The 13449-nt window shown below is 50.1% G+C and overlaps 2 protein-coding genes across 8 annotated transcripts in view; one reads left to right on the top strand and one right to left on the bottom strand.

Moving 5' to 3' along the window:
- Lonp1 (lon peptidase 1, mitochondrial) overlaps window positions 1–2096 on the bottom strand; it is a 14206-nt gene extending 12110 nt beyond the window's left edge. The window contains exon 1 of the mRNA XM_008836930.2: window positions 1695–2096. Coding sequence (XP_008835152.1) covers window positions 1695–2096 — 402 coding nt within the window. The remainder of the gene's footprint in view (window positions 1–1694) is intronic.
- Window positions 2097–2588: 492 nt separating this feature from the next.
- The window catches only part of Catsperd (cation channel sperm associated auxiliary subunit delta), a 37029-nt gene continuing 26168 nt past the window's right edge, over window positions 2589–13449 (top strand). For 3 of the 7 annotated variants that reach the window (XM_029565493.1, XM_029565495.1, XM_029565490.1), the window contains exons 1-6: window positions 2589–2670; window positions 4928–4982; window positions 5574–5650; window positions 7154–7226; window positions 9990–10107; window positions 10845–10912. In XM_029565493.1, coding sequence (XP_029421353.1) covers window positions 2636–2670; window positions 4928–4982; window positions 5574–5650; window positions 7154–7226; window positions 9990–10107; window positions 10845–10912 — 426 coding nt within the window. In that variant the 5' untranslated portion in view covers window positions 2589–2635. Of the gene's footprint in view, window positions 2671–2872; window positions 2975–3232; window positions 3283–4927; window positions 4983–5573; window positions 5651–7153; window positions 7227–9989; window positions 10108–10844; window positions 10913–13449 lie in introns of those variants that run through there. The other 4 variants (XM_029565492.1, XM_029565491.1, XM_029565496.1 and 1 more) reach the window with 4 other exon arrangements.

Here is a 13449-nt window from a genome sequence, read left to right as displayed (position 1 = left end):
GGAGTCACAGACAGTTGTTAGCTGCCATGTGGGTGCTGGGAATCAAACCCAGGTCCTCTGCAAAAGCAGCCAGTGCTCTTAACCAAGGCGCCAACTCTCTAGGCCCAAAAAAAAAAAAAAAAAAAAAAAAAAAAAAAAAAAAAAAAAAATCAACAGAAAAGCCAAAACAACAAAACAAACAAACTGAGAAGAGGGACTGGAGAGCACTCAGGGGTTAAGGGCACTGTCTGCTCTTGCAGAGGACCTGGGTTCAATTCCCAGCACTCACATGGCAGCTAACAGTTATCTGCAACTCCAATTCCAAGGAATCAGACACCCTCTTCTGGCCCAGGACACATGGTGCACTTACACACATGCAGGTAAAACACAAGTTAAAAATAAATTTAAGAATTTTAAAAAGATGTCCATTTACCAGATGAGAAAAACTAAGGCCCACAGGCCTTGCTGGTGGTCAATGGAACACCAGGGTCTGGCTGGGGGGTGGGGGTGTCTTCCACCAAAGAGACAACATAGAGGAAGGGTGGCCTGCACCCAGACTTGGCAGAGCCAGGAGAATGGAGGGGAGCTTATGGGGAGGACTTGGAGCGCGACTCACTGGACAACTTTGCCTACCAGGTTAAGTGATTACCACTGGCCTCTGAGGACTCCGGTTTCCAAGTTAAAAAAGTAGAAAACAAAAGACAGAAAGCTATAGGGAGTGGACAGCTGGCCCTGGGAAGTTTCCTACTGGAAAATGTTGCTTCCAGTGGATTTCATCACCCTGCTCCTCCCTGTCCCAGTTCATTAATCTGAAAGGATCTGACTGGATCAGTTTCCTGCAGTACAAATGTCCTCCCTGAGGTCAGAGACTGCTTAAGGGGATGACAGGGACACTGTTGAAAAATCCTGTTCTTTTCCACCGCCTTCCTTAAACCATTCATTTATACTGTTAATCCTCCATCAGACTCCACAGTTTAATCTCCAAAGCAGCAACTTTGTATCTCCCGATACTTGCGCCTGACAGGAGTAATGGGTGTGGAGTCGTTGCTAGCCTTCACTGCACAGTGAATTCCAAGCCAGCCTGAGCAACATGAGATCCTACCTCAAAACAAAAGATAAATGAGATGCTCTTGAAAAATAAAAATGAAATGGTTGGAAGGGCTCAACTAAGGTCGCAAAGAAGCCTGGGGAAAAGGTGTTACAAAACTTTTGCTAAGAACTGGCTGAATAAAAGTAAAGGTTCGGCAACTCTGCCTGTGCTTCCCCCTCCCCCAACCCCGACTTCTACCATCAGGGGTCCTGGGTTTACCGGGTTCAAATCAGATGTCATGGATGCTAAGGAAACCGGAAGGGGGTTGGAATTTGGGATCAGCGTAACCAAGTTCCTCTTCCAGGAACTTTCCCGTCTCAAAAGTTGCTGATTTGGAGTTTTGTTTTGGGGCTTTTTGAGACACGGTCTCCTTGGAACTCACTATCATGGAGAGCCGCCTGCGTGTGCCACCACGCCCGGCTTAAAAAAGGGGTTTTCTGTTGTTCTGTTTAGGGTATTCTTGACACAGGGTCTCGTATAGCCTAGGCTGGCCTCCATCTCCTGCCTCTGCGTCCCGAGCACTGGGATGCCAGGCGCGCGCCACCACCGCGGTTCCAAGTTGTTGAGCCGCGCGGGGCCCGTCCGCAGAGCCGGGACCCCAAGGCCAAGGCGGGGCGCGCGTTACCTCCACGATCTTGATGAACCGCGGGAACACCGGGTTGCGGGTAATAGCGATGAGGGGCAGGTGCGGGAACACGTCCGGGACGGTCATGGGCGCCAGCGCGGTGACCACTGGCCCTTCCCCGGCACCCGCCGCGGCTCCGTCCTCCGCGCCGCCCTCCGAGGCCTCGTCGCCGCCGCCTCCGCGGCCTCCTGCGTCCCACAGTCCGCGCCACTGCCCCACACCTGCCGCGCTGCGGCCCCACAGCGTCCAGGGAGCCGCTGCGTCGCTTCCCCGCCGGCCTCGGCGCTGCCACGGCCCAGACGGGCTCGGCACACGGCTCCCGCGAGGAACCAGCAGCGGCCGCCGGAGTGCCCAACACCGCGCTGCCGCCCACAGCCGCACGTAGCCTGCGCTCGCCGCCATGGCTCGGCCACACAGGCGGCGCGCGGCACGCACGTCATCTCCGCTCGCCGGGTCGCCGCGCTCGTGACGTCCCGCGCGTGCTTCAGCCTGGGGTGGCGGGGCAGCAGGTGGCCAGTTCAAGGGGGCGGGGCTAAAGGATGTGAGGTGGGGGCGTGGCACGCAGAGGAACTCACCAGAGAGTAGGCTTGGCGGAATGGACGGAGGGGCGGGGCTTGGAGGAGGGGATGGAAGGGCGGGGCTTTGGGCGGCACCGGCGAGGGGCGGGACTTCAGGAAGTAGGTGGAGGGGCGGGGCTTGAAGGAGCCTATGGAGGGCCGGGGTGTGGGGGCTGAACAGGCAGGGGGCGGTAAGGAGGCGACCCTGAGTACCAATGCCTGTTGAAGTTTCTAAAGAGCAGGCTTGGAGGAGGCGACTCAGGGGCGGGGTGTCAATTGGAGCTCTCGAGGGGCGGAGATTGCAGGCGGAGTTGAGGGCGTGGTCCAGGCTAGTCCGCAGAGAACCAGAACCTGGCTCTGCTGAACATAAAGGAAGCCAAAGTGATGGACCGGCCGAGATGGACGCGTCCTGAGGCGGGGTTAGGAGGAGGTGTGGGCGGACCTTGAGGGAGAAGGTTACAGGGGCGGGGTTGGACGAGGTAGAAGTGAGGGGCGGGGCGTGTGGTGGAATAGACGGGGGGCGGGGCTTGGAGGAAACATGCGGAGTGGGCGGGCTCTTGAGGGGCGGAGTTTGGAGGAAGCGGAAGAGCGAGGCGTGGCCCAACGGGTACCGCTACAGGCTGCAGGAGTGGGAATTGGAGGAGGAGTGCGGGGTGTGTCCCCAACCGCTGCTTCAGGGACACCGGGCCCCAAGCACAAAGCTGCAGTGGGCGGGGATTGGAGGTGACTGTGGATGGTTGGGGCGTGGCCTTAGGCATACCGCCCAGAGGGCGGGGCTTGGAAAAGTGCAAGTGGGAGGCAGAAGACGTCAGGGGGCGGGCCTGTAAAGTGCGCATGCCCAGACATGCGGACCCGTTAGCGCGTTCACCCGCGGTCCACATGCGCATGCTCAGACTCTGCAGCCTATCTCCGCGGCGGTTGAGGAGCAGTGCTAGTGGCGGAGGTCCAGGCGGGATGCTGCTCCTGATGCTGCAAGCGGCGGTGGCCACCGTGCAGCTGTGGCCAATGGCCAGTGCTCAGCCTCTGTGCCGGTGCGGCTCCCTTCCCAGGATGGGGTGCCGCCAGGGGTGGGAAGGGGCCATATCAGACTGGAGCCCCTTGTAGGACTCTAATTGGACATCCTCCTTGTTTCCCACCTCTGAGCGCATCGCTAAATCCTTCCAAAACTCCCGCGCTGGCCACGCGCCAAACCTAAGTTCCTTGTGCTGTCTGCAGCCTGTCCCACCGTCCAGCCTGAACTGGCTCAGCAGCAGCTGCCGGCCTTGGGACCGGTGAAGTGCATGCTGAGACAGGGCTGTGCATGGTGCCGGGGTGAGCAGGCTCCACTCATGCGATGCCAGTAGGAATTCCTTTCTCAACCTGGACAGTCAATCCAAAATATTTCTACATGCAGCTAAGTGACCTAAGGACCCCGGGTCTGAACCCTGGATCACTAGACTAGGGTGCAACCAGGCCCTTACCACGAGTTGGAGGCCAGCCTGGGCTACGTAGCAAGACCCTGTCAATAATAACAATAATAATAATAAAATATAATAATAGTAATAGTGCCTGGGCATCCTTAAGTGCTGGGATGACAGGTGAACTCCGCCATCCTGGTTCCCAGTACCTTTGTGAATTCAGTAAATGTTGCATTCAAGGAAGCCGTGTGCAACGGGAGCCACCGGGGCTGGAAAGATGTAGCGCTAGATTGGAGAATCTTCACACTCAAAAGCAAACTTTGTGCTAGAAAATAGCAAGAGCCCATTCATAAGCCCCGCCCCAGTTCAGATCTACGGTTCCCTGTCTCGAGAGCAGATTCTGAAGTCTTGGTGCTCTGCACACAATTCCAGGGGAAGTTCAGCAATACCTGCAGAGGGAAACAGCTAGTGGGGCTGGGACTGGGCTCAGTGGGTAGAGTACTGCCTAGCACGCCTCAAGCCCCGGGTTCCACCCTCAGAACAACAAAGCGGGAGGGGGGAAGGAGGAAAAATCAAAGACCTTGAAACTGGAATGCATTTCCTCCGTTGTGGTCTATGAAAGCTCTTGACGAATTCTTGGGCCTTTTCTAGATAGTTCTGTGTGTATGTATATCTCTGAAGGCATCAAAACTAATTTTTAAATCTTTAAATATATTTGTTGTGTTTACATGTGCGTGTCTATGTGTCACATTTTTGTGGAGATCAGAAGACAACTTGTGGAACTTAGTTCATGCCTTCACCATGTGGGTCCTGGTGATTGAACTCAGTCAGTAAGCCCCTTCACCCCCACACACACACACACGCACATGTAAATATGTCACAACCTGTTTTGGAGGGCAGAGGACAGTCTGGAGTGCTGTTCCTGGCCTTCCACCTTGCCTGAGGCTGGCTCTCTCTGCTCATGACTGTCAACACCAGGCTAGCTGGCCCTATTCTGCCTCCCGTCACCCCATGGAAGCACTGGTTTTCCAGACCCATGCTTCCATGCTTGGCTCTTACATATGTCCTGGGGATTTGAACTCAGGTCCTTGACCTTGTGTGACAAAACATTATCCCCTGAGCCCTTCTCCAGCTCATCTCCAGTATTCTGGGTCCTGAGACCCTGAAAATATCAAGAAAGACCCCATGGTTTTCTGTTTCCTGAGAGGCAGCGAGGTAGGAGGGACCAAGATGAAAGTTCAATACCAACTGACTGCTGGTCTCTCTCCATTCCCTCTAGCATGCACACGGTGAGGACTAAGAAGATGTTTAAGGTCCAACAACAAGCTGAGGGGGTATGTGGCTCTGCTGACAGTGGCCAGTATTGTCTAACGGTGATGCCATACCATGTTCTAGTATTTTCTTCTTGTTCTTTTGTTTGTTATTTTGACACAAGGTCTCCCTGTAGTCTCAGCTGGCCTGGAACTCGCTATGTAGACCAGGCTGACCTCAATCTCACAGAGATCCGCCTGCCTCTGCTTCCCAAGTGCTGGGACTAACAGTGTGCACCACCATGCCTAGCCCTGCATTTTGTTCTATTACAATAGGATCTCATTAGCCTGGGCTGACCTTGAACTCTTAATCCTCCTGCCTCCATCTCTGGAGTGCTGTATTGACAGGCCCATGCGGCTGCCACACCTGATTTCCATGGTGCTGGGATGAACCCAGGGCCTCCTGTGTGGTAGGCCAGTGTTCTGTACACTGAACCCCAGTCCCTGTTTTTGTTCTATTGAGAAAAGGTATTATGCAGGCCAGGCTGACCCAGACCTCCTCTTGAGTGCTGGGGTGGATAGGCCTGCACCCAGCTCTGGGTTCCCATCCAGAATGTAGGAATGAGTTCACTGCGCTGGCCTTGCTGACTCCAGGCCTCCCTGTGTTTCTTCTAGAACCTGCTGTATTCTGCTTACCCCACTATTACCCTGATCAGACACAGGTGCAAGGACAAAGTGGCCGTGTATTTGGGGTGAGCAGTGACTGCAACTGCCTTACCTTCCCTCCCTCCCTCCCTCCCCCCTCCTTCCTCACTTGCTCAAAAACATGAGAAGCTCTACCATGAGTCCTTAGTCTTGGCCAGCAGGATGTCCAGGAGACAGAAGCCAAACTCAGCTAAACACCATCATGGTGCACATGGCTCCCACATCTGTGATTCAACACAGCACCCACAGATGATCAAGATTATTTTCCCTTCCCTCCCCTCCCTCCCCCCTCCCCGTTCTTCTCCCTTTCCCTCCCTCCCCCCTCATCTCCCTGTCCCTCTCCTCGTCCCTCCCCCTCCCCATCCCTCTCCCTTTCCCTCCCTTCTCCCTTCCCCTCCCCATCTCCCCTCTGCTCCCCTTCCTTTCCTTGAGACAGGGTCTTCCTATAGCCTCAGCTGGCCTGGAATTCACTATGTAGACCAGGCTGGCCTCCATCTCATAGAGATCTGCCTGCCTTTGTCTCCCAAGTACTGGGAGTAAAGGCCTGCACCACCACGTGGCTTCTCTTTTTTTTAATTTTTAAAATTTATGTGTAAGTGTTTTGCCTGTGTGTATATAAGTGCACCCATGTGTGCAATGCCCATGGAAGCCAGAAGAGGGCCTAGGAAATGGAGTTGGACGGTTTTCAGCTGCTATGTGGGTGCTGGGGACTGAACCAGGGCTAACGTGCTCTAATCACTGAGCTAGATCCCCAGGCTCTCTCCCCTTTTTATTACATTTATTGATTCCTGTATATGTGTATGGACATATGTGGGGGACAGAAGACAACCTGTAGAATCAATTCTCTCAAACTACCATGTGGGTCCTGGGACAGATGACTCAAATCATCTGACTTGGTGGCAACCCCCTTGACCCACTGAGCCCTCTTGCCTGCCCATTTTCTTAGACCGGGAGCAATCTTCCTGCCTCAGCTTCTCCAGCGTTGACATCGATGACGGAGGAAAACCACCCCTGCTGGTCACACACATTTATTCACTTACTTGTTAGCATTTAGAGATGGTCTCATATAACCCAGGCTGTCCTGGATCTCACTATGTATCAAGGTTGACCGAGAACTTGGGATTCTCCTGTCTTCATGCCCCAGTGTGGGATGACAGGTGCAGCAGTTCGAGGCTTTGCTTCATTTTTGTCTCTTTGTCTTTATGACTCTGTCATTTTTAAAAATATTTTACTTTTTATTTTTATGTGTTTTGAGTGTTTTGCCTGCATGTATATAAGGGCACGCATGTCATGCAATGTCCATGGAGGTCAGAAGAGGCATCAGATCCCCTGGAACTGGAGGGGGGATCCAAACAGTTGTTAGCTACCATGTGGATGCTGGGAAGCAGACCTAGGTCCTCTGCAAGAGCAGCCAGTGCTCTTAACTGCTGAGCAGCTCTCCAGCCCCTCTATGTCATTTTGGGGAATCTGTAAGGGAGGCTTTAAGCCCCTCACTGTCTTCTGTCCTAGGAGAAACATTCCTAATTTTGGTCTTTTCTTCTGGGTTTCAGGAAGAATGTGTTCCTCACCTTAGATAACTTTGGTAGCAGTCTCCTGCCACTCAGAATTCCCAGGTCGATGGCGGTAGGTTCTTTTGCCCACAATCTGAAACTCCAAATGAGCCACACTCAGGGGACTGTGAAAGTCAGGGACACCTGATATCATGTGGGGCCTGAGGATCAAACTCAGGTCATCAGGCTTGACAGCAAGCCCCTGTACCCACTGAGCCTTCTTGCTGGTCCAGCACTGGGGACAGAGCTGAGCACCTTGCATGTGCTAGGCAAGCCCTCTACCACCAAGCTACAGCCTCAGCCCATTTTAAATTTTATTCTTTAAACTGGTTGTGTTGGTTGCTTGTCTTCTGGCTGTGATAAAGAACTTGTCTACAGTAACTTGAGGGAGGAGAGGGTTCTTTGGGCTCATAGTTTGGGGGTGCAGTCCATTGTGGCCATTTAGCTGTGGCTTCAGGTTGTAGAGGTGTCTTGCGCACAGCTGAGCTGACCAGGAAGCAGGCAGAATACAGAAAACAAGGCCAGGCTGTGAAACCCCAAAGCCCGCCTTGCAGCCTCAGCATCCTTCAAGTCTTCAGCTCTGAGAGGGTCTGCGTGCTCCCAGAAGCATGGGAGCAAGTGTTTGAACTGTGAGAGACCTGACCTGCTATACTGAAGCCACGAGCATGCTCCTTTGGAGTCAGGGTTCAGTTGGCAGCACACTGGCCTAGCACACACAATGTCCTGGGCTCTGTCCCCAGCGCCAGAGAACTCAGTGTAGTGGCTCTGCCTCTGAGCCACATTCCCGTCCCTCTTTTTATTTTATTTTTTTGTTTTTATTTTTTTGTCAAGACAGGGTCTTCCTGTAGCCCCAGCTGACCTGAAACCCGCTATGGAAACCAGGCTGGTCTTGAACTCACAGAGATTCACCTGCCTCTGCCTCCGCCTGCCAAGTGCTGGAATTAAAGACTTGTGCCACCATGCCTGACCCTCTTTTTACTTTTTTATTTTGAGGCAGGGTCTTGTTAAGTTACTCAAGATGGCTTTGAACTCACTGTATAGCCCAGGCTAGCCTGGAACTCACAATTCTCCTGCCTTGGTCTGCTGAGTGCTGGGATGACAGACATACACCACCCAACTCAGAAAAGTTTTTTTTTGTTCTTGTTTTTGGTCTTTTCGAGACAGGATCTCCTTGTAGCCCCAGCTGACCTGGAACTCACTATATAGACCAGGCTGGCCTCGAACTCACAAAGATCCACCTGCCTCTGCCTCCCAAGTGCTGGGATTAAAGGCATGTGCCACCACACCTGGCTAACTCAGGAAAGTTTTTAAAAAGTTATTTATTTACTTAATGTGAATGAGTGTTTTGTCTACATGTATGTAAGTGCACCACATGCATGCAATGCCATCAGAGGCCAGAAGAGGGTGTCTAACCCCGGTACTGGAGTTAAGGACTGTTGTTAGTCACCACATAGGTGCTGGGAATCAAACCCAATACCTCACCAGCCCTAAGAGAGGTTTCTGTAGAGGAAGAAGGACATGGAGCCAACTGGAGGGAACAGAGGTTGTCAGAGACTGATTCCCCTTCCCAGTTTGGTGTCTAGTCAGATAATTGTGCACACTGAGTCTTAACATGTAAGAAGCAAGGTAGGCACTGAGGACATGGCTCAGTGGGGGAAGCATTTGCTGTGTAAGCACTGAGGATCTGGGTTTGAATCCCATGTGAACATCTGCTGTGCACACCTGTGATGTCAGACCTGGGGAAGTGGAGATTGGAGGATCCCAGGGCTCACTGGCCAGCTAGCCAGGATGAGTCAGAGAGTGCCAGGATCTAGGAAACCTCATGTCAAAAATAAAACTTCCATAGGAATGAAGAACTGACTCAGTGGTTAAGAGCACTGGCTGCTCTTGCAGAGGATACAGGTTCAGTTCCCAGCATCCACAAGATGGCTAACAACCATGCATAACTCCAGTTCTAGGGGATGTGTCGCCCTTGTCTGGCATCTTCAAGAATTGCACACAGATGGTGCACTTACATACATGCAGGCAAAACACTCATACCATACATGTAAAATAACAAATAAGTATTAGCCAGGCGTGGTGGCACACGCCTTTAATTCCAGCACTCCAGAGGCAGAGGCAGGCAGATCTCTGTGAGTTCAAGGCCAGCCTGGTCTACATATTTGAATGACACAGGTGCACTCACATACATGCAGGCCTAAATAAATAAATAAATAAATAAATAAATAAATAAAATATTTAAAAAATAAGGTGGTCAGCAGGGGAAGATGGCTCACGCCTTTAATACCAACCCATTAGAGGCAGAGGCAGGTGGATCTCTGTGTGTTCTAAGCCAGCCTGGTCTACAGGGTGAGACTCTACCAATAAATAAGGAAATGGGATGTTTTATTGACCTAAACTGTTTCTGTATGTACAGAATGATTGCTTTCTAGCTGATGTCCAAAAAGCCAACGTTGCCTGTACAGTACTCAGGTCATCTCCCTCCTCAGTTTCTCAAGATCTAGAATCACAGTGGAGACAAGCCTCCAGGTGTGTCTGTGAGGAAGTTTCTAGATTGGGGTAACTGAGGTGGGAAGACCCACCCTAGATGTGAGCAGCACCATTCCTGGGCCAGGGTCCTGCACTAAGCTGAAAGGAGGCAGTGAACTGAGCACCAGTGTTCATCTCTCTCCACTTCCTGACTGCGAGTGCGACACACCTGTCACTCTTGCCATGGTGTCGGATAGTATCCTTGAATCATGAGCCAGAAGGAACCTTCCTCCTCTAAGCCGCTTGAGTCAGCATTTTGACAGAGCAAGGAATATGTAGGGAACACAACCCATGTCATTGTTTTTAGGTGCAGAAAGCGGAAGTCACGTGCGCTCACTTCTCCACTGATGTTATAATACTATTCGTTGTGGATGGGAAAATCTTCATTTATAATTATAAAGACAAAACTTGGAACCAGGCTTCAGGTCTGTGCATTCCCCCAGCTTTGTGGTGTTTTGTATGCTGTTGATTCTTTTAGATATTGTTTTGTTTTGTTTTGTTTGTCTTTTTGAGACAGGGTCTCCCTGTAGCCCCAGCTGTCCTGGAACTCACTGTGTAGACCAGGCTGTCCTGGAACTCACAGAGATCCACCTGTCTCTGCCTCCCAAGTGCTGGGATTAAAGGTGTGCACTACTACACCTGGCCAATTCTTTTAGATATTTTTAATATTTGTGTGTGTGTGTGTGTGAGAGAGAGAGAGAGAGAGAGCACCTGTGTGAGTTTATGTGTACCACCTGCATGCAATGCCTGCAGAGGGTGGAAGAGGGCATCAGATCCCTGGAACTGGAGTTACAGAGATTGTTACCTGCCATGTGGGTGCTAGGAACAGAACTCAGAAGGCCCTGTAAGAACAATGCATACTTAGCCACTAAGCATCTCTCCAGACCCTTGTTTTGGTTTCTCAAGATGGTCTCGTTTGTATCAAACTCCTGGTCATCTTCCTGCATCAGCATCTTGAGTGCTTGGCTGACAGGCTCAGACTCCCCCTTCTGGTCTCCACAGGAACTACACTCCACATGTACACGACCCTTCACATACGTACCCATAAAGAAAAAAATTAAATAATATAATAAAATAAAAATAATGAACTAATATATATATTTACATTTAAATACATATTTAATATATTACTAATATATTAACTAATATATTTACATCTCAGGTGTCCATCACACTGTTTCTCATGTCAGTGGAGACACTTGCTGTTTTAAAGGAAGTTCCTTTTGCCTGGTAAGTGGAATCTTTCTTTTTTTTGTCTTTTTGAGACAGGGTCTCCCTGTAGCCCCAGCTGTCCTGGAACTCACTATATAAACCAGGCTGGCCTTAAATTCACAGAGATCCGCCTGTCTCTGCCTCCCGAGTGCTGGGATTAAAGGTGTGTGCCACCATGCCCGGCTCAGCTTAACTTTAAAAAATTTTTTTAAATTTTTACGGCCACGGCATTGCAAAACAGGGGTGCCCTCACATACATGCATAATAATAATAATAATAATAATAATAATAATAAAATATTTTTAAAAATAAATAAATTCTATTTGGAAATGAAAATACTTAGGAATGCCCTCCAACAGTGAGAGTAGAGACTGCAGTGTGGTGGCCCTGATCAGTGTCCCCTCCCCATGGCCAGCCTCTTAAGGTTCAGAGGGGTCAGACCCCTAATCCCACTGTGGGATCTGAGACATAATCAAACTGTAATAATAATAATAAAATATTTTTAAAAATAAATAAATTCTATTTGGAAATGAAAATACTTAGGAATGCCCTCCAACAGTGAGAGTAGAGACTGCAGTGTGGTGGCCCTGATCAGTGTCCCCTCCCCATGGCCAGCCTCTTAAGGTTCAGAGGGGTCAGACCCCTAATCCCACTGTGGGATCTGAGACATAATCAAACTGTTTTGTTTTGGCTTTTTGGCCTTTTTTTTTGAGATGGTCTTCCTGTAGCCCAGCTGGCTTCGAACTCGCTATGTAGACCAGGCTGACCTTGAACTCACGGAGATCCACCTGCCTCTGCTTCCTGAGTGCTGGGATTAAAAGTATGCACCACCACACCTGGCTTCAAACTAATTTTTTATTAGTTTGTCTTCTTATGGTCTTTTGGTTTTTGAGGTAAGGACTCATACAGCCCAGGCTAGCCTCAAACTCACTATGAAGCAGAGAATAGCCTGGAACCCCTAATCCTCCTGTTTCCACTTCCCACGTGCTGGGATGACAGATGTGACTACCACACCCAGATCATACTGTTTTTCTACTTACCTACACATAAGTAAGTGCACTACATGTGTACAATGCCCACAAAAGCCAAAAGAGGGTGTCGGATCCTCTGGACAGTTGTTAGCCCCTATTTAGGTGCTGGGAACTGAACCTGGATCCTTTGGAACAGCAACCAGTGCTCTTAACTGCTGAGCCAGATCTCTAACCCCTCACACTGTTTTGGGTTTTTTGTTTTGTTTTGTTTTGTTTTTGGTCCTTTTGAGGGTCTCCCTGTAGCCTCAGCTGGCCTGGAACTTGCTATGTAGACCAGGCTGTCCTTGATCTCACAGAGATCTGCCTGTCTCTGCCTCCCTCCAAGTGCTGGGATTAAAGACATGCACCACCACACCTGGCCACTGTTGTTTGATACTCATATAAACCTATGAGGGAGAGGCTTAAATCTTTGAGAAATCAAGGCCAGTCTTGTCTATACAATGAGAACCTGTATTTTTTTAAAAAGCCAAATTAAAATATGTAAATAAATAAAAATAAAAAGCTGAGACACAGGATGGAGAACTGACTCAGTGGTTAGGAGTACTGACTACCTTGGCAGAGTACCTGGGTTCAGTTCCCAGCACCCACATGGCACCTAACAACCAACTATAACTCCAGTGCAGGGGATCCAATGCCTGCTTCTGGCCCCCATGGGCATTGCACACACAGATGCACTTACACACATGCAGGCAATATACATTCATACACATAAAAGTTTTTTTTTAATTTTTTTAAAAAGTTGAGAGATAGATACAGTCAGCCTTGAACATGGCACTGCGATCCTACGACAATGGATCTAATGGTAGAGAACCTACAGGATGGCTGCTGGGGGGTAGGGGCCATCTGTACCGGGTGGAAACACTGCAAAGCCATCAGGTCACATCCCAGAAGAGACATGCAGGTTGGCGTGAGATTTCAACACATACGTGGAATGGAAAGCAAGGTCAAACTTGCAAACTGTTTTCTTTCAGATTTTGTGTGTGTGTGTGTGTGTGTGTCTTTTTGAGATAGGATCTCCCTGTAGCCCCAGCTGGCCTGGAACTCACTATGTAGACCAGGCTGGCCTCAAACTCACAGAGATTCCCCTGCCTCTGCCTCCCAAGGGCTGGGAGTAAAGGCATGTGCCACCACGCTGGCTACTTCTGGAATTTTACATTTAATTAAAAAATGTTTTATTTTTTTTAATATTGTTATCTTTATTTTATGTGTATGCATGTATTGCCTGCATGTAGGTAAGTGCACCCATGTCATACAGTGCCCACAGAGGACAGAAGAGGCTGTTGGATCCCCGGGAACTGGAGTTATGGACAGTTGTTAGCTGCCATGTGGGTGCTGGGATTCAAACCTGGGTCTTCTGCAAGAATAACCAGTGTTCTTAACCACTGAGCCATCTCTCCCCATGTCACTTTTTGAGATATAATCTCTCACTGAAACGGGAGCCCCTCACTGAAGAATTCTAGGTTGTCACTCTATGCCTGAGCCATGCCTCCAGCCCCTCAATAGGGATTTTAGGCTGTCACTCTA

This window comes from Nannospalax galili, unplaced genomic scaffold (genome assembly GCF_000622305.1).
Source record: "Nannospalax galili isolate Female #2095 unplaced genomic scaffold, S.galili_v1.0 scaffold77, whole genome shotgun sequence".
Lineage (NCBI taxonomy): Eukaryota > Metazoa > Chordata > Mammalia > Rodentia > Spalacidae > Nannospalax > Nannospalax galili.
This window is presented reverse-complemented; position numbering and strand designations above follow the sequence as displayed.